This window comes from Melozone crissalis, unplaced genomic scaffold (assembly GCF_028551555.1).
Source record: "Melozone crissalis strain CALT ecotype California unplaced genomic scaffold, PUWL_Pcris_2 ptg000012l_1, whole genome shotgun sequence".
NCBI lineage: Eukaryota > Metazoa > Chordata > Aves > Passeriformes > Passerellidae > Melozone > Melozone crissalis.
The window spans coordinates 13,065,248-13,089,826 of NW_026535790.1; the positions used below are offsets into that span (position 1 = coordinate 13,065,248).

The following is a 24,579-nucleotide window of genomic DNA, read 5'->3' on the forward strand; positions in this document are numbered from 1 at the left end:
CAGCAGGGCACGAAACAGTGGCCTCGCAATGGAAGCAGGAGGGGCAGGACAGGGTGCTGAGCTGTCCTTGTCTGCCTGGGCTGGTGTCAGTGCCGAGTGCTGCTGGGCTCCCTCAGCTTCCTGGTGGCACCAACCCTCTGTGGGGACATTCTGCCATCATTCCTGGTGGCTTTCAGCCGGGATCGTGGTGCCAGAGCTGGGCAGTAATTCTGCAGAGCAAGAGCAAGGGAGTCCTTCTCTGCAGGGAGCTCTCCCTGGGACTCAGGAGCTGCTGGTGGTGTCAGCCCTTTGCTGTGGCTGCTTCCCATCCTGAGGCAGGGCTGTAGCCCAGCAGCCAACAGGCACCTGAGCTAGTGTATGGCACCAGGGGCATTAACTCCTGGCACTGCATCCTGTGTGGAATCCCACCAGGGGAATTGACTCCTGGTGATGCATCCTGTGTGGAATCCCACTCCTGGGTGCTTGTGCTGCCTTCACCACCCCCAAAGCTGGGCACACTTCTCCAGCCTGATGTGCCAGCACCTCAGGTGGCCACTGCCACAGTGAAGCCCAGGCCTGCCTCATGTGTTCTCTTCAAAACCCAAAGGTATTTCAAGCCTTCAGCCTGTCAGCATACAATATCACACAGGGCTGCCAGCCTAGAGGAACAGAGGAGCCTGCCTACAAGTCCCCATGGTGGGAGCATTCCCTTCCCTCCCCCTGCCAGAGGGGACAAAGGAACAGGAAAGCTCCTGAGCAGGATGACACTGGGTATGAGGTGAGGCTGGGCAATGGATCAGGAATGATGCTCCCAGGCAGTGCAGTGGGAGCAGCGTGCACCATCCTTGCATGTCCTTTGCTGCAGTGCAGGGGCAGAGTGTCCAAAAGCACATCGAGGGCTGTTGTGGAGTCCTGGTCCTCCCTCTTGCACTCCAGGCTCCCTGAGGTCAGCCTTAACCAGAGCTGTAGCCACAAGTTGCTGCAGGATCCTTGTTCCACAAGGACTAGGAGGAAGAGGAGCTGGAACTGATCTTTTTGGCTATTTCAATGTCCGACTTGGCAACCAGAAACCGCAGCTTTTTCCCCCCGGAGCGGATGAGATCCACAGCACTGCAGGGAGCGGCAACAGGGACAGAGGTGAGTTCTGGCAGCCCCTCAGGAGCCTGCCCAGTCATGGGCATTCACAAAACATCCCCCCTTTGCCAATCACCTGTGCCTGCTCAGGGCTACAAGCAGGGGCTGTTCCTCTCCTGTCTGTGGTTTTGTGGAGGGCTTGGCCTCCAGGTTAGTGGTGCCAGAACAAGAGCAAACAAGCCCAAAGCTGCTCTGAGCTGTGGGCACCTGACCTCTGCCTTTGAGCTGTCTCATCCCACCACCTTTGAGAGGAAACCTGGGGTGGGATGGGGCTGCAGCAGCTCTGCATTGCTGAGACCCATCTCTGGAGGTCTCATTTATTTCCCTTTTATGCTCCCCAGTTGCTGGGGAGGGAAATATGGCTTATGCTCCATAATCCCTCCCCAAACCCACAGCCTCTCCCCCTCTCTGGTGTCCTGTGCAGGTCACTCCTCTCCCTGCAGCTCGCTGGTACCTCAGCATCCTCAGCACTGCAGCGCTGGCAACCCTTGGAGCAAAACAGGCAGGAACCCGGAGCTGACAGGGACTCCTCCAGTGCTGGTGCCACCCCAGGCCCTCTGCTGAGGTGGGACTCACCTCTGGTAGTCTGCCCCGATGAGGCTGGTGCCGTTGACAGCCAGGATCCTGTCCCCAATGGAGAGCCTGCCGTCGGCAGCTGCGGGGCTGTCCTCGATCAGGGTGCGGATGTAGATCCCCGGGGAGCAGAGAGGGGTGTGCTGGTGGCAGGGGAAGGCAGTGAGCAAAAAAAGGGACACAAAGATTTGTGGTCCCAAAAGGCCTGGCTCCCCAGGCAGGGTAACCCTCCCCCAGGGTTCACAACCAAGCCTGATGGCAAGTGAGACCTTGGAGATGCTTGGGAACATGATGGGGATGGTGCTAACAGTAACAGGAAGGAAATATCCTTTGCTTTTATATCAATTTATACACAGAAAGAGGTGGGGGCAACCTGCTCTTGTTCAATTTAATTAAGAGTAAAGCATTGTTAGCCTGCAGCCGTGCTGGGATGGGAGCTCTGCTCACGGGGCTCAGTGATGCTCTGTTTCCTACTGACCAACAGCACAGCTGTGGAAGGCCTTTTTAAAAGGATGATCCACCCCACAATGCCAGATTCCTCCTTATGCAAAGGAGGAGCTGTTTTGTGACCCTGTGAGCCTCCCTGCTCCTCTCTGCATCTCCTGCCACCACTGAAGGGTGGAGGAAAGCCTTGGCTGAGTCATTTTCTTTCCACAAGAGAGCTGAGCCTGTTTGCTCTCCACAGCTGCAGGACAGCTGTGGACTTTGCACGCACAGCACAGTGACCTGTCAGCAGAGATCCACTGCGAGATCCCTCTGTGCCTCCTTGTGCCCAGGAGAAGCAGCCCAGCTCCTGTGGGAAGCCATCAGCCTTTCTAGGGGTATAAACCATCCACATCCCACTCCACTGTGTGAGGGCATCAGCTGAGAACTCACCACGCCATCGATCAGCCCCATCCCCAGCCCGATGGGTCCCCTCTCCAGCTCCACCACGAAGACGTAGCAGAAATCATCGGTGGCAGAGCTGCGGCTGGAGGACTCCGGCGTGGGGTAATCATAGGGGGTTGGGGAGCAGCCTGGCAGAGGAGGGAGAGAACAGCTTAGGGCTCTGGCACTGCCCCAGCCCAGCCCACCAGCCCCGGGGCAGCTCTGGCACTGCCCAGCCCCACAGCCCCGGGGCAGCTCTGGCACTGCCCAGCCCCACAGCCCCGGGGCAGCTCTGGCACTGCCCAGCCCCACAGCCCCGGGGCAGCTCTGGCACAGCCCAGCCCCACAGCCCCAGGGCAGCTCTGGCACTGCCCAGCCCCACAGCCCCAGGGCAGTGCCAGCTCTCGGTACCTTCAGGGGTGCTGCCTTTGGTGCCGTTCATGCCGTTTCTCCGGGTGTCCTGCAGCCCTTTGCCGGTGCCCTGCGGTGACTCCGGGCTGCCCGAGTCGAAGTTCAGGGGGGTGGTGGGTGGTGTCAGCAGGCAGGAGGGGTCTGGGGGCACCGTGCCACCCTTGGGCAGCGGGCTCCTGCCCAGCTGCAGCTGCTGGAGCTTCTCCTGGAGCTGGGGCTCGCTGGCGGGGGGCTCGCAGGGGCAGGTGCTGGTGGCCAGGCAGAGTTTGGGGTTCCCCTGCGGCTCAGCACAGCCCCCCAGGCAGCAAAAATCCTCCTGGATGGCGATGGTGCTGCCCGGGGCGGGCACCGGGGCCTCGCTCACCTCCAGCACCTCTGGCGTCGGGCATGCCTCTTTCTTGAGAAGGAGGGAAATGCTGTGGGACCCCTGTGTGTGATTGTCGCTCCCCACCTGGACCCCACCACCCTGCTGCTCTCCTGGCTGCCAGATGCATCCAAAGCCTTGGCAATCCAGACACTGCCAGGCTTGTCCTGGCTTCCCAGCACAGCTCCCACAGCCCTGCTGGCCAGGACTGTGCTGGGGGGTGTTTACAGCCAGCCAGAAGGGGACTCCTGGTCATGTCCCTGCTGGGGATCCCATTGGAAGGGGACACTGGGGAGCACAGCTCCTCCTGTGCCACAAGGGCTGCGCAATGTGGCCCCAGGGTGACAGGAGGAGGCAGCAGGGCCTGTGAGTGCTGCAGGGAATGGGGACAGGATGGGAGAGGAGAAGGGGACCCTCCACATGGCAGTTGAGCTTAGCACCCACAGCACGTATCACCTTCCCTGTGTTTTACAGGCATTAGCTAATTAGCACTTGCTGCTGGGACGGGCAGGGTGCAGAGCAGGGAGGACAGGGAACACACAGGGAGAAGGGGAGCACTGCCACAGACATCTCCCCTCCCTCCCTGACGAGATTGCTGGGAAGATCCTTCCAGCTCAGCTTCCCGTGCCCCCCGTGCTGGGGGATTAGCAGCACTAATCCTTCCAGGAGCTCTCCATGAGGGCACTGCCACAGCTCCAGGCTGCAGGCAAGGGCAGCAAGCCCTTGACACTGGGCTTGGAGGGCTCTGCAGAGGGACCCAAGCCCCTCCTGCCCAGCCAGGAGAGGAACAACCCCCCCCATGGGGTACAGGCTACCTTAGGGAGTGCTGAGCCCGGCCCCTCGCTGCTGTGGGGGCTCCTGCTCTGCAGGCTCCAGAGGAAGTGGCGGATGTAGAGGAGGTGTCTGTAGATGTTGTCGTCCAATGCCTCCACCTCCAGGTCCACTTTGAAACCCCCACTGGGCAGGATGATGGGTGGATGGTTGTCAAAGGACTCCAGCACTTCATCTGAAAGGCAGAGGGATGGATGGAGGTTAGCACGGGCTCAGGTTGCACCCCAGTGCTGCCTCCTAGCTCTCAGCCATGTGCAGTCTCCCAGCTGGGATCAGGGATTCAGTGAGCTTGAGCCAGCAACATCCCTCACTTGGGACAGCAGAAAAAGCCTCCTGCACTTTGCATCCTTTGCAATATCTGAATTTGGGGGCTCTGGTTATTACCAATTGCTGAAGGTACTACAGGACACCAGGAAGGGGAAGGGAATGACCTGTTTGTAGGTTTGTTTGTGACTGAAGCAGGCTGAGCAGGACTCACCAAGCTGGAAGGTGGCTGGGCTGTCCTCCTCACTGGGCTGCCACGCTGAGATGCACCCCACGTCCATCACAGCCTGGCACTGGCTCAGCACCCGGTGCAGCTGCGCCGGGCTCAGCGCTGGGAACTCGGCTCGCAGGGACGGCCAGGTCATCTGTGTGAGGGGACAGCACATGGCAGAGGGGAGAAACTGCTTCCTCTGAGGAGCAGGAGCTTCAAGGGGCACAGGAGGGAGAGCTCAGGCAAGATGGAGAGAATCAGAGCATCCTCTCCTGGGTACTGCCCACCCACAGACCCTGGGAGAGGGCAGGTTCAAAAGGGGCACATCAGTGTAGGCACCCCCAGACTGAGCAGGTGCTCTCCTGCCCATGCCCATCCCAATGCCACGAGCCCTGGGCTGGGATCCCTCACCTGCACCAGCTGGGAGCCGGGCATGGCCAGCAGGTTGGCCACGCTGGCCAGTTTGGAGAAGAACTGCTGTGAGAGCTGCTCGAAGCCGGCGCCGTGCAGCCATTCCAGGAGCAGCCGCACGCTGGCCCGCAGCTTCACCCCCTGGGACCAGTGGAAACAGCCCAGAGAGGAGCCTGAGGAGGCAAAGCATCCATCAGCCATATCAGGGAAAGCATCCATCACCATATCAGGGAACTCTGTCCCCCAGCCCCTGCCCCAGATAATGTCCCCAACATCCTGTGGCTGCAATTCCTGGTGGCAGCTGGGCCTTGTCTGGCACTTACAAGGGGGCAGCTGCGTTAATGAGGGCTAATGAGTACCTCAGGCTGCTGTAGTTTATTAATGAGCTACCCTTATTAACAGCCCTCAGGCTCGAAGGGGCAATGGAATGGGATGGGATCCTTGTGGGGTTTAGGCTCTCCTGGGAATGGGGACCCAGGGGCCAGCAGCTGGGTCTGTGCTTGGCCTGCCTGTAGCAATGCTGAGACCTGCCATCTCCAGCCCCTTCCAGTACCCATTTAGGTGGCACTGGGATGGACTGGAGAGCATCCCAACAACTCGGTTCCCTATGTGTTAGCCAGTTCAAGGAGGACTGACCCTTATCCAGGAGCTGGTTGAAGAGCAAGGTGTTGGAGAAGAAGAAGAGGTAGGCAAACATCTGGGAGGTGATCTCGGGGTGCACTTCGTACTGGTGCAGCAGGTCCAGCACAGCCTGGTAGATGAGCACGACCCTGCGGAGCTCCTCGGGCAGGGGCGGAGTCCCGCGCCAGCCCTCCCGGCACTCGCTCTGGAAGGGGTTGCACTCCAGCAGGGCCGGGAGCGACACGTACAGACACTGCAGAGAGCAGCAAGGTCACAGCACACTCAGTTTGTTGGGGTTTTTCTGTTTTTGCACAAGCCAAGCAAATCCTGCCAGTGCTGCTCTGGCAAGGGGCTGCTCCTGTTCACCCCCTGCCTCCATGGGCTCAGGTGTTTTGCAGAAGGGTAAAAAATTATAAAAATGAATGCAAAAGTTTAAAAACTATAAAAAATTGTAAGTATTATAAAATTGTAAAAATTATAAATATTATAAATGCTATAAAATTATAACTATTATAAAATTATAAGTAATGTAAAATTATAAATATTATAAAAACTATAAAAATCAATGCAAAAGCTTAAGAATTATAAAAAATAATGCAAAAGTTTTAAAATTATAAAAATTATAAATAAGTATTATAACTATTACAACTGTTATAAAATTATAAATATTATAAAAATTATAAGTATTGTAAAATTAGAAATATTATTAAAAAATAAAAATAATGCAAAATTTTTAAATTATAAATATTATAAGTATTACAACTATTACAACTGTTATAAAATTATAAGTATTGTAAAATTATAAATATTATAAAAATTATTAAAATTAATGTTGGTCGCTTTTAGCAGTTGGAAGAAATGGTGCGTGACGCCAGCTAAAATCTGCAAAACTTATCGTGAACCAGGGCAGCAACCAATCAGTTGGTCACGAAGGTGACAGAAATCAGGATCGATGGGGATGATTTTCCATATTGCTTACATGGGAGAGCAGTGCCTTGCACTCACTTCTTCCAGGGGAGAGGGAAGGGGAGGAGGGCGCAGGGGAGGAAGGCACAGAGGAGGAAGGCACGGCCCGGAGCGGTGCAGGAGCAGCAGCAGCAGCAGCCCCGTGTGCCCTGTGCCGGTGGCAGGGAGCCGTGGTGCACAGGGCAGCCTTTCTGTGCCTCACACTGCCCGCTCTGTTCCCGCTGCCGCCCGGCTCTCCCAGGCCAGGGGCCCCTTGCCATCCCTTTCCATCCCTTTCCATCACGCCCTGAATCACAGCATTATGCTGCGCTGGCCGAGCCAAGCAGCCCTCCCCGCACGCCTCCCCCGAGCCGCTGCACTGCAGGAAACACGCCGCAGTAATTCAATACTTTTCCTGGGCTGCGACCAAAATTCAGGGAACTTCAGCCCGAAGGAAAACACCTCAGCGTGGTGCAACTGCCAAGGAGTGAAAGCTTAAAACAAAACCCTCCTGCACAGCCCTGGGGATGCTCGTGCTGGATCTGTGTGCTGCTGTACCTTGGAGATGTAGTAGACACACTGCTGGAAGGTGTACATGATCACCTCCTCCAGCACCGTCATCGCCTCCTCGCTGGCCGTGATGGTCGAGGAGAACAGAGATTCCTTGGAGCCTGCAGGGAGGAGAGGAGCATCAGGGAGCAAACCTGCAGCAGCAAGGCCCCCAGACCCCCAGGGTGTGGGTTATTAGAATTTCCAGGTTTGTATCATCCCCACGGAATCCCTCAACAGGGCAAAGAGGCTCCTCTGGCCCCAGGGAGCTCCCACCTGCCATCATCCCCCACAGTTCCCATCACTGATGGCAGCTCCTGCCCGGTCTAGGATCATTTTAACTTTTTGCATAGACCAGAGAGTTTCTGAGGCTGGTTTAATACCTTTCTATCTTTTTTTCCCTTTTGCTGGCATTAACACAGGCTCACCAGTGAGCAGTTCTGCAGGGCTACCTGCAAATCCAGGGTGAAGAAAGCCCCCCCAGGGCATTAACCACAAGCTGCTGCAGGTCCTATTCCCTCCTGAGCTTTTCCAAACCCACTCATTCTGTGCAAGCATGGTGGTTAAAGAACCAGAGAGCAGAATGTGTGGGATTCAACAGGAAAACTCATCATACTCGTGTGTGAACACAGCACAACCTGGCTCTGGAGCTGGGCAGCACCAGGGCAGGATGTGAGGCTGCTCCTCCCACAGATTTTCCCAGCCCACAGCATGGTGATGTCCCTGCTGATGAGGACTATGGAGGGTTAATGGAGCATCCCGAGGGCACTGACCACCACCTGTGAGTGGGGATTAGCAGAGCAGAGCTGCTCTGGCTGGGAAAACAGGCAGGATGCTGCATCCACACCTACCTTTGATGTCCAGCTCTTCCTCCATGCTCTGGATGTAGGTGGGTGATTTCTGCTGGACAAAGTAGAGGATCTCGATGGCATTGGCCATCCAGAAGATGATGTGCTGCAGGTCTGGGAGGAGGTCTGTGATGGTGAAGCGGGACAGGGTGGCAGGGTCCTGGCTGGGGAGACACAGCAGCTGTTACACCTGCTGCCCCTCAGCATCCCCACTCAGGCTTTTGGGGAGAAAACAGCCAGTTTGGGGCAATGCCAGAGAGCTTTCACATCCCCACACCCCAAGCCCAGCACTCCCCTTAGAAAGACCCTTTACATGGAAAAATTCAGAGGTTTCTGCCCTGTGGGGTGGCAAAGGGGACCCTGTGGGGACCAGGCTGACCAAGGCCACCTGGCCTTTGTGGGGTGCCACTTTTGGGGGAGACTTTCCCTAATACAGATGAACTGCACTCAATATTCATGGCTGAAGAGCAGCCCTTCCCCAGAGGTATGTGCTGCTCCTGCCAGCTCTGGACAGTTAAACCCAGCTCACCTGCCCTGGGCTGCTCAAAAATAAAACAAAAAGCATCTGGGTAATTTCTCAACTGCTAAACTGCTTTTTCCTGCTATAGGAAGGGCCTGGGAAGCATCCTTGAAGTTTATCCTAAAGGAGAGCTCACAGCAAGCACCAACTGCTTTAGAGATGGGATTTTGGATGTGGTTGGGAAGACAGCTCCTTGCACCACTGTGATTGTCCCAGAATGGTGCTCCCAGCACTGGGACACGCTGTGCCACCACCCCTGCATGCACACATGCAGTGCCAGCTCCGTCTCAGCTCCACTGAGGGGTCTCCAGCCAAGGAAGGTCAGGCTCACACTAAGGAACATTCCTACTGTATCATTCAAGGGTGAAGCCACAAGTGCAAAGCCTTGGCCAGCTCTTAGATCAGAGAAAACCCCAGAGCTGCTGCAGGTCCTATTCCCTCCTAAGCTTTTCCAAATCCACAGATTCTCTGCAGGCATGTGGTTAAAGGACCAGAGAGCAGAATGTGTGGGATTCAGCAGGAAAACTCATCATGCACCACTGGCTGACAGCCACGGACTTCCCTCACTCATGGAGGAAGAACCAGGTTGAATTCTCCCCTGAAGAACCAGGTTGAATTCTCCCCGTTTTTTGAGGTGAAACAAGAAGGGTCACACTTACTGCTGGGATTGCTTTTCAGCCAGCTCCCGCGTCCGCTCCTGGGCAGGGAGAGAAGGGAAAGCACAGTGAGAACCCGTGGGATGGGGTGGCACCATCAGCACTCACTGCCACCGGGGACCAGGCTGAGGAGGAGCCCCCAGGGAGGGCCTGAGCAACACCCCCACCCCAAAACACCCCGTCCCACCGCCGACTGACCCACACCGTCCTCTGGATCATTTTGGCCGCTTTCAGCAGCAGCTGCCCGAAGTCTCCCGGCTCAAAGTTGGTGGCTGAGTGCTGGATGCAGAGGCAGAGCAGAAAGGCAGGTGTCAGCTTGTGGTCGTCCCCTCCGGGCTCGATGAGGCTCATGATGCGCCGCAGCAGCACATCCTCGGCCGCCGGCTCGAACTCCAGCTGCAGCCTCCTGCGGGGCGTCCTGGGGCCACCACCGGGTGACGGGCCCCGCTTTTTGGGGTCCCTGTCCCTCAGCAGGCTGCCGCACGCCCCGCACACGTGCGGAGCCTCGGGGTGCAGGGCCCGCAGCCTCAGCAGGGTCTGCGCCGGCAGCGGCTGCGCCTTCATGGGGTCCTTGTAGAGCAGCAGGTAGTAGAGGCCGAGGGACAGCAGGTCCCCGTGCCGCAGCACCACCGTCCGGGACACCTCGGAGAAGTTGACGGAGACGGCGGCGCCGGCGATGGGCTCCAGCACCAGCTTCTCCTCCGAGCGGTGCCGCGAAGGTCGGAGCTTCCTGATGGTGCAGTGCAGGGGCAGGATGTCAGGGGCGGACAGGCTGATGCTGGGCTTGCTGGCCTGCGTCCTCTGGCCCACCGTGTGCTGCTCGCGGTTCAGCAGGTACACCAGGCTGTCCTGCCGAGCGAGGACACGCAGCATGAACCGGGCACGGGGAGAAGGGACCCTCCTGCTGCCATGCAGTGAGTGCTGCAGCCTCCCGCTGTCCCCAGCTGTCCCCTCGCTGTCCCCAGCTGTCCCCCAGGCACATTTACATTTCGTTATTTTACTCTCCTCGCTGCCAGGCAGGACAGCAGCGATCCCTGCCTTGGGCACGGCAATAAATGGGCACAATGACTTTGGGCATGCGGTAAATGGGGCTGCTTTGGACAGAAGGAGCCCTCCTTCCACCTCTCCCCCTCATCCCTTCTGCAGCTGCTTTTCCTTCCCAGCTTTTCCCTCCAGACTGCAGCGATGCCTGCACCCCCTGCCCGGGGCGACAGTGGGACAGAGCATCCACCCCTGGCCCTGCCTTTCCCTGCAGCCTGCCCGCACTCCCCGAGGCAGCTCAGGGGACCAGCCCGTGCCTCAGTTTCCCCAGTAGCACTAACGGGATGGCCGCAGTGCCGGTGTCACCCTGCCAAAAACCTGGAACAGCTCGACACTCAGCGGGCGCAAAGTAGCCATTAACTGCAAGAGCCGACCCTGTCCTTTGCAGTTCTCCTTGCACTGTTCTCCTCGCAGCCTCTGATTCCATCTGCCACTGAGGAAGCAGCCGGACCGGGGATGGGGAACGGGGAATGGGGCAGAACCGGGGCCCCCTCGGGCCGGGGCAAGGATGCTGCTCAGGGATCACCCTGCATCCCTCAATGCCGGTGCCATCCCAATGCCAGTGGGGCATTGCAGGCGGTCACGGCTCCTGCCTCCGCGTTCCCCGCACTTGGGGACAGGCCGGGGACAGACTTGAGGACAAGGCTGCGAGTCCCAAGCCCGTTTCCTAAAGGATGCTCATCCTCACCACCATCACCACCACCACCACCACCTCCCTCGACCCCAGCAGCTCCGGCCATGCAAGCAGCCCCGCTTGGGGGGCTGGGAGGGAAGCGGGGGTGCCGGGGGTGCGCAGGAGGCGGCGCGGTGCTGTGCTTACATGCTGCTGGCTGTAGCCCTGCAGGAGCAGGAGGTGCGGGGACTGGTAGAGGGAGTACCGCATGCTGCTGCCGCCGCTCCGCGCCGCCGCCGGGCTGCCGGGCAGGGTGGAGCAGTGCCGCTGGAGCCGGGCCCCGCCGCCGGCCCCGGCCGCGCTGCCCGCCCGCCGAGCCGGGCTCCCCAGGCTGGTCTCGCTGAGGCTGCGCCGCAGGGCCGGGGGGGGCCCGCGCCGCTCCGCGCCCGCCGCCCGCCGGGCCCCCCGCGCCCGGTGCCGCTGCAGCTTCCGCGCCTGGGCGTTGATGCCTGCGGGGATGGGGGGAGACAGAGCCGCCTTCAGCCCCTGCAGCCCCCCCGGGAGACAGAGCCGCCTTCAGCCCCTGCCGCCCCCCCGGAGCACCCCCGCCCGCCGCAGCACCCCAGTGTTGCTGGAGGGATGCTGCAGCTCGGAGCGGGGAATGGAGCGGCTGGAACCCTCCCGGCGCTGCGCACCCACCCTGCCCTGGTGTCCCCCGGTTCTTTGCCCTCCCCGAAAGGTGACGCCAAAACAGCGGCGCGGAGTTTAGTGTCCTAATGGCACCGCTAAAACGCGGTGTCCCTGCCCTCCCTGGCCCCCAAACCTCACTGGATGGAGAGCAGCCGGTCCATAGCATCCTCCATCCGCCCCGGCCACACTGCAGGGCTGGGGGGAGAGGAAATCCCTGCTAAAAAGAAATTTCACTCAATCTTTGCTAAAAAGAAAAAAAAAAAGAGCCCGGGTTTGGCTTTCAGCCCTTCAGCAATCGGGAGCCAGCAGCAAGTGGGGACCGCAGGGACCCCCCCCAATTCCCCGGAGCATCAGGCAGGCACGGGAGCTGCAGTGGAGCCCGGCTGCAGCAGGAACAAGCCGTAATTAACTTCTCCCAAGCATCAATTCGGGCAGAGCTGTCTGTCCGTGAGACAAACAGGAGCCGGAGTGAATGGATAGGCCGGGCCGAGCTGCAAAAGCAGCCCCAGAGCCGCGGGTCCCGCTGGGTCCCTCCGAGCCGCAGGAGAAATTGGAAGTTGTGTGTCCGAGGGTGATGCTCGTACCTCAGCTGGGCACCTCCTGGGAGCAGGTCACTGGCATTCGGGGAGGACAAAGAGAGGGGAAAAACCCTCCAGGATTCGCTTGCAGGAGCAGCAGTGCAGCGCTGTCGGTGCAGCACCAGAGCCAGAGCCCTGCTCCCGGCTCTGGACAGCGAGGCTTGGGGACAGCCAGCGGGATTTGGGGACGGCAAAGCACAGAGCCTGGTGCCCAGGGCTGCTTAAAGGGACACTCACAATCTCAGACCCAAAAAAAAAAAAAAACATCTGCCTTATTTGGTGAGGAATGGGCTGCTGGTTCTGAAATACATTTTTTTGTTTGTTTGTTTTAAATGGAGCGCTCCTTTGCTGGGAAAATCAAAGAGATGGGGATGGGGAGGCGGGGGTGGGACAGGGAGAAAATAGCCCCTGCTGTTTACATGCCTTGGGATTAGGGCAAGGCACAGCCAAGCCACCCCAAGCAGCCCCGTGCCCTGTGTCCTTCTTAAAAAGGCAATCGGCCACGGCACGGATGGGACATCCAGGGAGGACAACAAACCCACACAAACCACACTGCTGGGCGTGCCAAAGGCCACCCCAAACGTGTCTGCAGGACACCTCAGCTCCCCCCAGGAGCCCTGTCCCCGACCCAAATCATGGAAATGGGCCAGAGGATGAAGGACAATGCAGATCCCAGAGCAGGCTGAGCAGGCAGGGAGCAGTGGGGCTGGATCCTGGGGAGCAGCTGGAGCTCAGTGGGACAGAGCAGGGCCTGCCAGCACTGGGGTCCCACTGCCTGCGGAGACAGGCCCTCACCAGCCCCTTATCCAGGGGAAAGGAAGCTTCTGTATTTATTTTGTGTAGGAAAAAGCTGCTTTTTCACTGCCCCCGTCACAGGCTCCCACCAACCCCAGGGCTGTGCTGGAAAGATAAACACAGCTCTTTTCCTGAGCATAACAAAGTCCCTCCATAAAACTGGGTTAGGTTTTTTTCATCCTTTGGTACTGTTTTGTCCTCCCAAGAATGTGCAGGTTATCCCACCCAAAACTCAGCCTGAACACCTCCAGTGCAGAGCCAGTGGCTGCTGAACCCACATGGAGACTGGGATGGGAACAGCATGTAAGGATTCAAAGAGCATCCCCAAATATTTCATTCCTCCCTGGATAGCCAGGACTTGGACTGTAGAAAGGAGGCACTGCTGTTGGGGTGTTAGCCCTCGTTTAAGTTTAGGGCTGGACAAGCTCCAGTGATCTCAGGCCTAGGGGGTTAAAAAGGCTTGGGAAAAGGGATGTACCACTGATAGTGGGCACAAAGAATACACAATTTACAGGCCACAAGGACACTTGGCAGCACTCCCAAGATAAGGAAGAAACTAATGGAAGCAACTCAGCAACTGTGCTGAATCAGCTGTGCCTGGGTAAGAGGCAATTCTGGCTGGGGGAGATTCACAACCACCAACACAAGACACCACCAGCTCAAAACAAGAGCTCTGTCTCTGTCCCCCCTCTCTTCTCTTCTCTTTCTTTCTCTCTCTCTACCTCACACTGACTGATAATAAAATCTGTACTATTTACTTCAGCATTTGTCTCGTTTGCACCTCAGTTCAGGCAGAGGCACCTCTCACTAATCAGACCCTAACACAGGGCTGGATCTCATCCTTAGGGAGAGCTGGGCACCCCTTGGGCAGCACCCCCAGACCCCACCAAGCTGCTGCCTCTAAACCCATCCTGCAGCCCAGGGGGAAAACTTTCACTTGTGGTGCCTGGGATCTTGGCTGGGATCTGCCTCTGTTTCAGCTGAGGAAAGAGGTTGGCTTTTCCTGGCTGAGAAATAAATCAACAAATAACTCCATGGGCCCCAGGAAAGAAGAAATGCTTTGAATGTACCCAGGAGGGACTAAGACCAGGCTGGTCCTTCCTAATGTAATTGCTCTGCAGACTCCGCAGGGAATCTTCCCTGGATGCAGTTGTGCTAAGGTATATCAAAGCCAGATCCTCAAAGGCACTTGCCAGAGCATCTTTTAGAATAATAGGCTTAAATCCCAAGTTTTTGGAGCTGCGTGTGCAGTTCAGCCTCCAGTCCCTTGGGAAAGCTCCAGTTAGGACAGGACCTGGTACAAAAATGGGGATAATTTGGAAAATGAATGCCACTGAGATGCCAAGGGCTGCAGCACCCTATAGTTTGTGAGTGTTTTCCCTACATCTCCATGACTCTGTGCTCTCCAAAGGAGCAGGGCTGGGGGCACAGTGAGAGAGGGGCTGCCTCGTTAGCTGCACAGAGCCTCTACCTGTGCTGCTAATTAGTGCCATGAGGAGCCAGCACTGTCCTCCCCAGTGGGAAGCAGCTAATAAACTAATTAGGATAATGGGTAAGTGAGCAGATAAAAGTCTTAAGCTATTTGCTAGCAGGTCATGGGTGGATGTGGAGCCTTTCCCTCAGCCAGGGATGCACCTGCATGACCCCAGTGCTCCCAGTCCTGCTGCTCCAGCCATGCCCTGTGTGGGGAAGGGCCTGCAGGTATTGCCCTGGGGATGGTGTGAGCCTTCCTCTGCTTTTCTCTGGGGGAGCTGCAAGCCTGAAGTCCCTTTACTTTGGCACAGATGTTGTGTTTTCCAGGCCAGTGCCTCAGCACCGTGGGCAGGCAGCTGCAGCTCAGCAAGGGGACCTCTGCCAGACCGAGCCTGGTGACAAGGGTGACCCTGCTGGAGGGCACTCACAGTCAATACCCCCCTCACCAGGAGTTTTGGGTCCTTTTGGGGTGCTGGGTCACAGGCTGCATCACTCACATTCTTTCCTGGCAGTTTGCAGATGAGGTGGGAAAGGTCCCAACCCCACAGCAGCACAGGGTGACACTGGTGACAGAGCCCCTGGTGCCACCAAGAGAAAGGGCTGCAGGAGAGAGACTTTACCAGGTAAGACAACCATGGGCTGTGTACTCTGCAGAGCAGACAGCCTGACTGTGGGTGTAGCTTCTGCCTTTGAAGAGCTTGGTCAGCTCTGGAAAATGCCCAAAGGTTAAAAAATGGGGAATTTCCACAGCCCCACCCAGGAGTGCTGAAACAAATGAAGTGATAACGAAAGCATAACGGGCTTGTTTCCTGATCCAGAGCACGGGATCCTATCAGGAGCTGCTCCTCCATTGGGCTCATTTCCACATCCAGAGCACGGGATCCTATCAGGAGCTGCTCCTCCATTGGGCTTGTTTCCTGATCCTGAGCACAGGATCCCATCAGGAGCTGCTCCTCCATGGAAATGGCCCAAGGGTGCAGCCCCAGGCCAGCTCAGAGCTGCTCCCAGGCTGGGCAGCCCAGACCCTGCTGCTTCCCTGCCTGGGTGGATCCCTGCACTCCCACACTCCCAGCCCACCCAGGATCCAGCCCACGGGAGCAAAGTTCCTTTCTGCATCCGAGGGGAGGATTTGAGGCTGTGGATGTGACCTTGGGCTGGCAGGGAGCTGCCACATGGCCCTGCACCCCTCACTGGGCTCTTGCCCTTCCCTCCATTGAGCTGAAGCTGTTTTTAGATCACTGCTCTCCCAGAGTGCTTCACATCTCTCTGATCCTGGCTGCAGGAAGAGCTGGAGAGAAGAGCAGAGCATCCACCTCCTTGGCCCAGGCCCTGGCAGGAGCCACTTCTGTGTCTGTGCAATGAGCTGGGAGCACCTGTGGCATCCCCTCCCTGAGCAGCCACAAACTGGACATGGTGAGCATGGAGCAGCCCTGTGTCCTCAAGTACCAGGTGGAATTCCACTTGAAAATTGCAGCTGGGCAGGCTCCAGCTGCCTCTGTTCTCCTCCAGAGAGAGGAGCCCATGGCTGGATTCCCTCCCTGTGTTCCAGGGTTCTTTCCAGCTTTGTTAGGATGGGTGGGAAAGGAGCTGTGTCCCCCCTGGTGTGGGACAGGTTGGGCCATTTGTTCTGCTGCTGGTGGGGCAGAAACTTGGCTCTTCTTTGCCAAGCACACAGACTAATCCTGCATCACCACCAGTTTAGTTCTGACAGTAACAACCCTTCCCTGCAGGTGTGAGGAGCTGCTGGGGCCCATCCCAGCAAAACCCTGTGGCTGACACCTCTGGGGCCTGGTCAGCAAGTCTGACCCTGCAAGCACATTGTGCAAGTAAAAATCTGATTTTAAACCTTTCTGCCCTCATCCTCACAGGACTTTTATCTGAGGGTGAGAGGAGGAAAGCTTCATTACTGCTGCTGGTTCCTAATGATGCACTTATCTCCTCCTGCCAGCCCTGGCCTCCATCAGGCACCGCTGCAGGGGCTCTCCTGCCCTACATTGCTCTCTCTTCATTAGCTTTTCATTTTCCTTAATTGCTCCTGCAGATTTGCCCGGGGTGTCAGGCCTGGGGGATGCCCAGAGGGAGATGGGGGAGCAGGGCAGAGCCAGGCACAACGCTGGGGATGCCATGGTGCTTGTTCACTGATGGGAAAGAGCAGGAAGCACTGATGTTCTTGCCTGCTGCTCCCCAGCCATGGGCAGGGTTTGTTATTAACCCCTAAATTGGCTGGGGTGAATATCTGAGGTGACAGATACCAAACTGATGCAGGAGAGTGCTGAGGCCTGCCTCAACCCCAGAGCCTCGCCGCTAAAACACGTCCACTGTCCCACTTGCACCACCCCTGCACCCACACCACGTGTGAAAGCCTGTGCTGTGGGAAGGCTCCAGGGGGTGCCCCCCATCCCCTCTCCCTGGCCCACGCCCAGCTCTGACCTGCAGTGGTGGTGTCCACATCCCTGGCCGCCATCTCCTCCACCTCGGCCCTCCTGCGCAGCTCCAGCCGGCGCGAGAAGCCCTCCCTGGGCTTCCAGAGGTCCTGGATGAGCAGGGGCTTCTCGTGGTCGCCCAGCACCCTGAGCCCCTCAGTCTGCCACTGCCTCTCGGGGCCCTGGAAGCGGCCGATGACGTCGCAGAGCGCGTACTGCGCGGCGCTGAGCTGGCTCAGCCCGTAGCGCTCCAGGGCCTCCTTCACCAGCTCCCGCGCGCCCGAGCTGCCCGTCACCAGCACGCTCTTGTAGTTGGTGCCCGCGCAGATGTTGCCCCCGAAGATTTTCAGGATGCCAGGGGCCGAGAGCTGGGTGGAGAGCTCGGCCGGGTCGTCCTCGGCGGGTGCAGAGCCGCGGTCCTTGTAGCTCAGGGTGCGGTAGAGCACCTGCGAGAAGAGGCGGCTCTGGCGCTTCAGCCGGCTCTTGGACGGCGGAGCCATGCTGGAGGACGGCCCATAAAACATGGTGGGAGAGGTCGTCATGAAGCACAGCTGGGCAGGGAACAGCAAGAAGGGCAAGGTGAGTGGTTTGGAGGGTGGATGTGCAGCAAAGTGGCCACGGAGGAGCCGCTGTCACCTCCGAGGTGGCAGATCAAGGGAGAGCCATTTCCCCTGTGTAACCCAAAACACCAGTGGAAAAGCTCAGCCAAGCTCCTTGGCACCAGCACAGTTACCCCTGGATGGATTTTTGTCCCTGAAAACACCACCTGGAGAGGCCCCATAGTTCTCCATCTTACCCAGAGGAGGAGAGCAGAGCCCAGCAGGACTTGGCGGGGCCCATCCTGGTCAGCAGCCAAGGCATCAGGAGTTACTTTCACTAACGAGTTTATGGAGCAATCCCATTTTTTAGAGGTGAAACGGAAAGCTCAAGTGCAAATTCACTCGCTCTGAGGTCGCTGCTAAATGCTTTTCCTCAGCGAGAGGCACAGGGTGAAAATGGGCTCTAATTAGCCTTTCTAAAAATGTCCTGACTCTGGCAAATCTCTTGGCTGTTGCTTGTTTGTGGAGGACATTCAGGCCCAGGGTGGCATCACTGACAAGGCTGTCCTTGTCACCTTAGCCCAGGGCAGCCCCAAATGGGCAGTGATTGGAGCAGATGTGGCCAAGGCCATGTGGCGGCTCCCAGTGCTCCTCAGTCCCCTGGAGTGGACCAGGAACCACAAATCCCTTCTGGATTTCGGTGGGTAGCACTCCTGCCTGATGTCACTGTCCCCATCCAGGTTGCAGCATCACCTGGTGCTTGTGTGGTGCTGATGACCCACAGCCACACTGTGACCTGCTGGCAGGGTCAGCAAAGACAATCTGAGCATTCCTGCTTGGGACAGAACTGGGAACTCCCTCTCCTCCAAATCTAAAACATGCAGGGACCCCATGCACACACAGAGGAACCCCAGAATGTCCCATCCACAGCAGGATGCAGCAGTTGGGTGACCCAGGTGTCCCTGGCTGGGCACAGGTGAGGGGCCAGCAGCTTCCACAGCTGCAGCCCTGAGTGGCTCAGGCACAGCCGTGCCTCAGAGCAGACTCAGCACTATCAGCAGAGTGATGCTGGGCCTGGACAGCCTCCAAGCCAGCATCTAATTCAGGAGAAAAGAGCAGAGAAAAAAGTCCCTGCTGCTAATGGAAGAGGTCACCTTCTTACCCAGAAAGCAGCTCCCAGCCGTGCATGGAGGGTTGCTGCAGGATCCCCATCCCACAGCCAGAGACACAGGGAATGCTGCAGATGGGAAACTGAGGCACCAGGTGCTAAGGATGTGGCTGGGAGCTGTGTAATCCTGCTGCACCCCAAGTCACCCCTTTCCCAGCTCCACCAGGACTGTGAAAATGCTGGGGTTTGTCCTTGTCCCCAGGCTGCAGGTTCCAAAACTGACCTCTGGAGTGCTGAAGGGCAGGAGTCCTGGCAGGACAGCAGGGCTGTGAGGACCTTGCGTTTTACACTGACCCAGAACTTCACCCCAACTCACTCAGGTAAGGCTGCTCCTGCTCAGGTAAGGCTCAGGTAAGGCTGCTCCTGCTCCCACCTTGCAAGTGGGGAAACTGAGGCAGGGATGGGTTGGGGTTCTGCTCCTCCCTCTCCTGCTGAGCCCAGAGCTGCTGCTCCTGCGGGGGACATCCCTGGGGACATCCCTTGATGTTTGCTGTGTGACACCTCCTGGCAGCCCCGACCTGGGGAGCAGGTCAGGGCACTGGCACAGTCAGGCTCAGGAACAGATGCCCCAGGCTCCAGCACGGCCCTGCCAGCCCTCATTAACATCGGCCACGAGGAAAACTGCCCCAGAGTCCCTGCAGGACCTTGTCATCAGGGATGCAAAAGACAAGGCTCTGTCATCAAATCACTGCTTTCATGGGTTTTATCTCCTCCACCCTGAACTGCCCCCAGCACAAAGGGAAAACTTTCACCATCTGCTGGTGGCAAAATCATTCCTCCAAGCCCACATCACAAACACACCATCCTTGCTCCTTGCAGGTCCCTGCTGGTTTTGAATGTGTTATTTATAGCTCAGCTGTATTTTTACTCTTTCTATAAAATGCAGCTCCTACAGAGTTCAGGGGCAAAGACTTTTCACCGGGAAAAAAAATCAGAAGGCTGAATCAGGAGGAGGTGTCACCCCAATTTTCAGCATCTAGAGCAGCACAGGTGTGATTTCAGCCGGCACCAGCCTGGGTGACCTGAGAAATCACATTCTCCTGGAGACAGCAGGACACACCCGGTCTTAATCCCCCTGAGGATCTAATGGGCAGGGTAAGATGATAATGAAAGGGGCTCCTCCCACATCCGTGTGCTCAGGCACGATGGACACGGGCATCTCCCCAGGAGGAAATCTCTGGTGAGGAGGAAATCTCTGGTACGAGGGGAAATCTCTGGTGAGGAGGAAATCTCTGCTGCAAGGGGAAATCTCTGGCACAGAGGAAATCCCTGGTACAGGAGGAAATCTCTGGTACGTGCCATCCCGCTGAGCCCCACTGCAGGAGCAGGGATGCTCCAGCTGCCCCCAGCTGCTCGGGGACAAGGCAGCAAGAGTGTGACACCTTCCAGCAGCTCAGTGGGACAGGTGCTCCTGCACATCTCCAGCCAACTGAGCCCTTTTCTCACTTCACAGTTCCCTGGAAGGACGCAGCACGATCCAGACTTTCCCAAGTCCCTTTCTCCAGCCTCAGTGGCGTTCTCTCTCTAACGGGTACGCATGGATTAGTCAAAAGCCTGGGACTGCCTCCCAGCAAGATCCTTCACCTCTTCACAGCAGTGCCTGACCACACCAAAACCAGCTATTTTCCACAGCCAGCTCTGTCTGAGCTCTGCAGGGCTGTGACAAATGCCCACGGTGTTCACGTGGCCACCACGTGTCCTTCCAGCACCACGAGTGACTCTGCAGCCACCACTGGGGACTTTCCTGCAGGCCTGAGGTTCCTGCTCCCAGAACGGGTGAGCAGCTCCTCCCCAGGGCCCCCAGGCAGCGCTCAGTCCCTACCTTGCCATCCTTCTCACGTGACTTTTTCCCTTCCATTCATCCTCCTTCTCAAAACAATCTTAGCCCTTCGTTGTGGACCATCCCGGGCAGGCGTCTGGCGCGTTTCTGAGAGAGGAAGAGGAGGAGAGGTCCTGGGCTGCTCATGGACGTCAGCTGCTCGCAGTGTGGTGGGTTTGGAAGGCTCAGAGGTTCTGCAACACGGTCCTGATGTTTGCATGTGGGATTCTGAACCACATCTCTAATCAACAGCACCTACCCCATCGCATGGGAGACCGGGAGAGAACAGAAGGAGGAAGGAGAGGAGAGGAAGCAGGAGGAAAAGAAAGGAAAGGAGAAGGGGAGGAGATGGAACCAGCAACAGCCCTGTGACCTTTATCTCATTCTCCTAAGCACACGTGTCCCCAAGGATGCCAGGCTGGGGATGCTCTGACTCACAGGTGGACAAGCAAGCCCTGGAGCAGCTCCTTCCCCCAGCAGCCCCAGCATGCTGGGATGCTCACTGAGATCTGTTCTCCTGAATCTCAGTCTGGTTTGCTGGACATGAAGAAGAGCCACCAAGCACTGTTCCCTCGCCTTCTCACCAGATCTGCAAGAACACAACCACTGGTGGCCAGAGACAAAGATAAAAGAGGCACCTGCCAAGTGCCACCAGGGATGTCACGGGTGTTCCTCAGGGAGAGCCATCAGGGCACACGAGCTACTCCTTTCCGTGGCTCCACCATGATTAAAGATAAATGCATCATCCTCTAATTAAATCACCTAATCAGGGCCTTGGTGTGGTTCCATCCAGTCCCTCTTGCTGGCCCAGCCTTGGGGCTGTGGGAGAAACTCTGCAGGTTGAGATGCAAAAGGCAAAGAGGTGCTGCCCCCACCTCTGCTGCTCCACGGTTCTTCCAGTGATTTACTCCTCCTGGTAAAATATTTATGCCTTATTTCCAGTGTGTCTGCCCTGCCCTCAGCTGCCAGATATTGATTCTTGCCATCTTTTCTCTGCTCAGTTAACGAGATTTTGGCTAACAGGTATTTTCTCCTCTGTGAGAGTATTTAGATGCTTTTGCCAAGCCTTCCTCTTTCCTCTTTGATTTGATTTATGGGTGGACTCACTGGATGGCCCCCTCCTCTCCACCTATAAGACCCCTTCTGCAGCCCTTTAGTCCCTTCCCCTCAGACTCCACATCTCCTCTGCTGAGAAGGAAAGTTTGGATTTGGCTGCCATAAGCTCAAATTTGGTTCTGACCAGAAATGCAATAATTGCTTTTTATTTTGTTCCCCTGAGCCAAATTTCACATTTTCCTGAAAATTTTCAATTCTCCAGTGCAGAAATGAGGACAGACAAACAGCCACCCTCCCCAAGCTGCTGCCCCTGTGCTGCCTCTCCCAGCATCTGCAGGCAGCTCCAGCTGAAAATTTACCATCCAGATTAGGGACAGGAAACCACGTACAGCCACAGTTATTATTTTTGGGTGTAAAAGATTTCCATGTTCCATTCTGCTCCAGTCAGGATGCTTTTCTCTCACTCAGCTTACCACCCGGATTTGTGCAAACCATTAACACTCAGCTGCTCTGGGTCACATCCAGGTTTTTCCAGAAATCATGTCCATCTCCTTTCTTCCAGATTAGTGGTAAAAACACCAGGTCCATCTTACCAGCTAGCAGTGCCCAGCAGTGATAATCTCCCTGATAACTGCCTTGGAAATGGATCACATTTTGTTTAATACCAGCTTTCTTGACACGGTGCAATGTCAGCTCTAAATACTGGACTGGATTGCCTTTTTTAATACTGGAAAGTGCAGATTTTTACAAGAATATCACCTCCCATAACTCAACTGCTTCTCAGAAGTGTATTACAGCCAGAGAGTCACCTCTCATGCTGGAGTCTGAAATAATTTCTGGCCAGGAGTTATTTTCCATACAGCCACGTTGGATGGCAGGAATTCATTCCTGATGTTGAAGTCTTTAATCAATTGGAGCCCGAGCCAGGTTTCTCCCTCTTCTCCCTGGGGGGATGCTACCAAGCCAATCAACCTGTAGCTACCAGGTCATCTTATTCCCTTTTGGGAAGAGCAACAACACCATTAAAACACTTTTTAATCATCTGGAATTTCCCCAGGGGCTCATCCCAGCACACGGCTGGGTGGTGAGATTGCAGCTATAACCACCCCAGAATAGGAACCAGAAAAGCTGTTTCCTCAGATCTTTGTTGGAAATTTTTCTTTTATTTTCTTTTTCTGCCTTTTTTAATGGAAACCACTGGAGTGGCAGCCCCGGAGTAGCGGCAGTGACCGCAGCCTGGAGGCTGCAAGTGGAGGGAGAGGCCGGAGCTGCAATGTGGAACAAATTAGAACTCGGAGAGCAAAGGAAATGAGAACGCCCTGGTGGCTTTGACGTGCTCTCCTCGGCTCCAAATCCTGCCCCCTGCTCCAAACCCTGCTCCTCTGCAGATGCCATCCCCACAGCCAGGCAGAGCCCGAACCCCTCGGCTCTGACCGGAGCCCCCATTCCCTTCCTTTGGCTCCAGAGCCCGGCCTTGCCCTGTGCGGGTTTATCCACCTAATCTAGGGGCAGAGGGGAGGCTGATGATGTCCGTGGCTCTCTCGGTGCCGTCTTTAGCCGGATCAGGGTGGGTAAACTCCTTACCACGTTATTATTAGCAGCAGGCACCCTGCAGCAGCCCGGACCCCGCAGCCCTGGGACTGCTGAAACGGGATGGAAAACAGCCCCAAAAACACCAATAGCCTGTCCCAAAGGCACCTATCACTCCACAAACATTGTTACAGTCTGATTCCACAAGGACAACAGGAGTCCTTTTAGCAGGTTTTCTTTTCTTGGTGGTTTTTTTTTTCCCCTGTAATTATTTTGCAGGGTTTTTTGAGCCGCCAACGTGCCCCAGCTCTCTGGTAATGCAGCAGTGCAAATGCCAGCCCTCTGCCCGGGCAGCTCTATTCACACACCCCAGAAACCCTGCACAAAAAGCATTTGCTTTCTGCTGCCTCCCGAGCTCCACAGCCTCCGTAGGCTGCCTAATTATAAGACCTTAGCAATAATATTTCTTTTTTTCCAGCGATAATTAACTGGTCCTGGAGAGAGCTGAAAATAAGCAAGTAGCAAACTCCCCTGAGTTTTCCCTGCTAAAGTTACAACTCAGCACGAAACTGCTCCAGCCTCACAGGGACACAGATCATCTCAGCACCTCCCTGCCATGGCCTGGGATGCCACCACAGTCGCAGGCAGCTGAATACAGGTGACACGGAGGGTGTGGGATAGCAGTGGGATCCCAAGGGTCGTGCAAAGGGACAAGGATCCCGAGGGACATGGAATGGGGAGAGGGATCCCGAGGGGTATGGAATGGGGAGAGGGATCCCAGGGAGTGTGCAAGGGGTAGAGGAATCTCAAGGGGCACGCGAGTGGGAGAAGGATCTGGGGAGACAGATCCTGAGGGATACGGAATGGGGACACGCATTCCAAAGAGAGTTCAGTGGGGGGAAGCAGCCCAAGGGGGGGTAGAGCGGGGATGATCCCAAGGGATGTGCGGTGGGACACGGACCCGCAGGGACAGGCGGCGCGGGGAGGGCTCCCCGTGTGCCCGGCCATGGGACAGGGACCCCCGGGCGCTGCGGTTCCCGGCACAGCCCTCCCGCCGGCTCCGCGGGCAGCGCGGGTCTCCCACGGCAACCGGACAAGCCCCGCGCTCCTCCCGCCTCCGCTTCCCAGGGGACGAGAAACAAACGCTGCCGCCCGGTGCAGCGGGGACGCCACAGCGGGGATCCGCCCCCCAGGACAGGGGGGTCCCTGGGGTAGGGTCCGCCTTCGCCCCCCGCGCCCCCCGGCCCCGGTACTCACCGTCGGAGCGGGGCAGGCTCGGCGCGACCCCGGCGGCGGCAGCGCCCGGAGCCGCCCGGAGCCGCCGGGGCTGCGCGGGGACCTCGGGCCGGTCCCGTCCCGCCGGGGCGGAGCGAGCGCGGCTGCGGCGCCCCCGCGCGGCCGCCACCGGAACTGCCCGCAGCCACCGGGAACGGAGCGTCGGGATCGGGGAGAGGGAAGGGATGAGGGGAAGGTCGGGATTTGGGAGAGGCTCTGTACTGGGAAAGAGTCGGGATAGGGGAAAGATCGGGCTCTGGGGAAGGGTCGGGATAAGGGAGAGGGTCAGGATTTGGGGAAGGATCTGTACTGGGAAGGGTCGGGATTTGGGGAAGGGTTGGCCCTGGGAAAGGGTCATGTTATGGGGTGGGTTGGCACTGGGAAAGGGTCGGGAT

The 24,579-nt window shown here is 57.2% G+C and overlaps 1 protein-coding gene across 2 annotated transcripts; it reads right to left on the reverse strand.

The window, feature by feature from the left end:
- Window positions 1–23: 23 nt before the first annotated feature.
- RADIL (Rap associating with DIL domain) lies at window positions 24–24,235 on the reverse strand. Of its 2 annotated transcripts, none has more exons than XM_054270689.1 (16): window positions 24,167–24,235; window positions 20,327–20,517; window positions 16,805–17,348; window positions 11,046–11,347; window positions 9,383–10,033; window positions 9,188–9,225; window positions 8,012–8,172; window positions 7,170–7,282; window positions 5,682–5,919; window positions 5,046–5,218; window positions 4,638–4,788; window positions 4,144–4,334; window positions 2,965–3,361; window positions 2,563–2,702; window positions 1,690–1,829; window positions 24–1,089 (listed from the first exon to the last, which is right to left on the reverse strand). In XM_054270689.1, the coding sequence occupies exons 2-16, from the start codon at window positions 20,360–20,362 to the stop codon at window positions 984–986; spliced, it is 3,381 nt and encodes a 1,126-aa protein (XP_054126664.1). In that variant the 5' UTR covers window positions 20,363–20,517; window positions 24,167–24,235; the 3' UTR covers window positions 24–983. The 2 variants fall into 2 exon arrangements, with proteins under 2 accessions (XP_054126664.1, XP_054126665.1); XM_054270690.1 differs by having other exon boundaries at window positions 20,327–20,431; window positions 24,167–24,227.
- Between the last annotated feature and the right edge of the window lie 344 nt (window positions 24,236–24,579).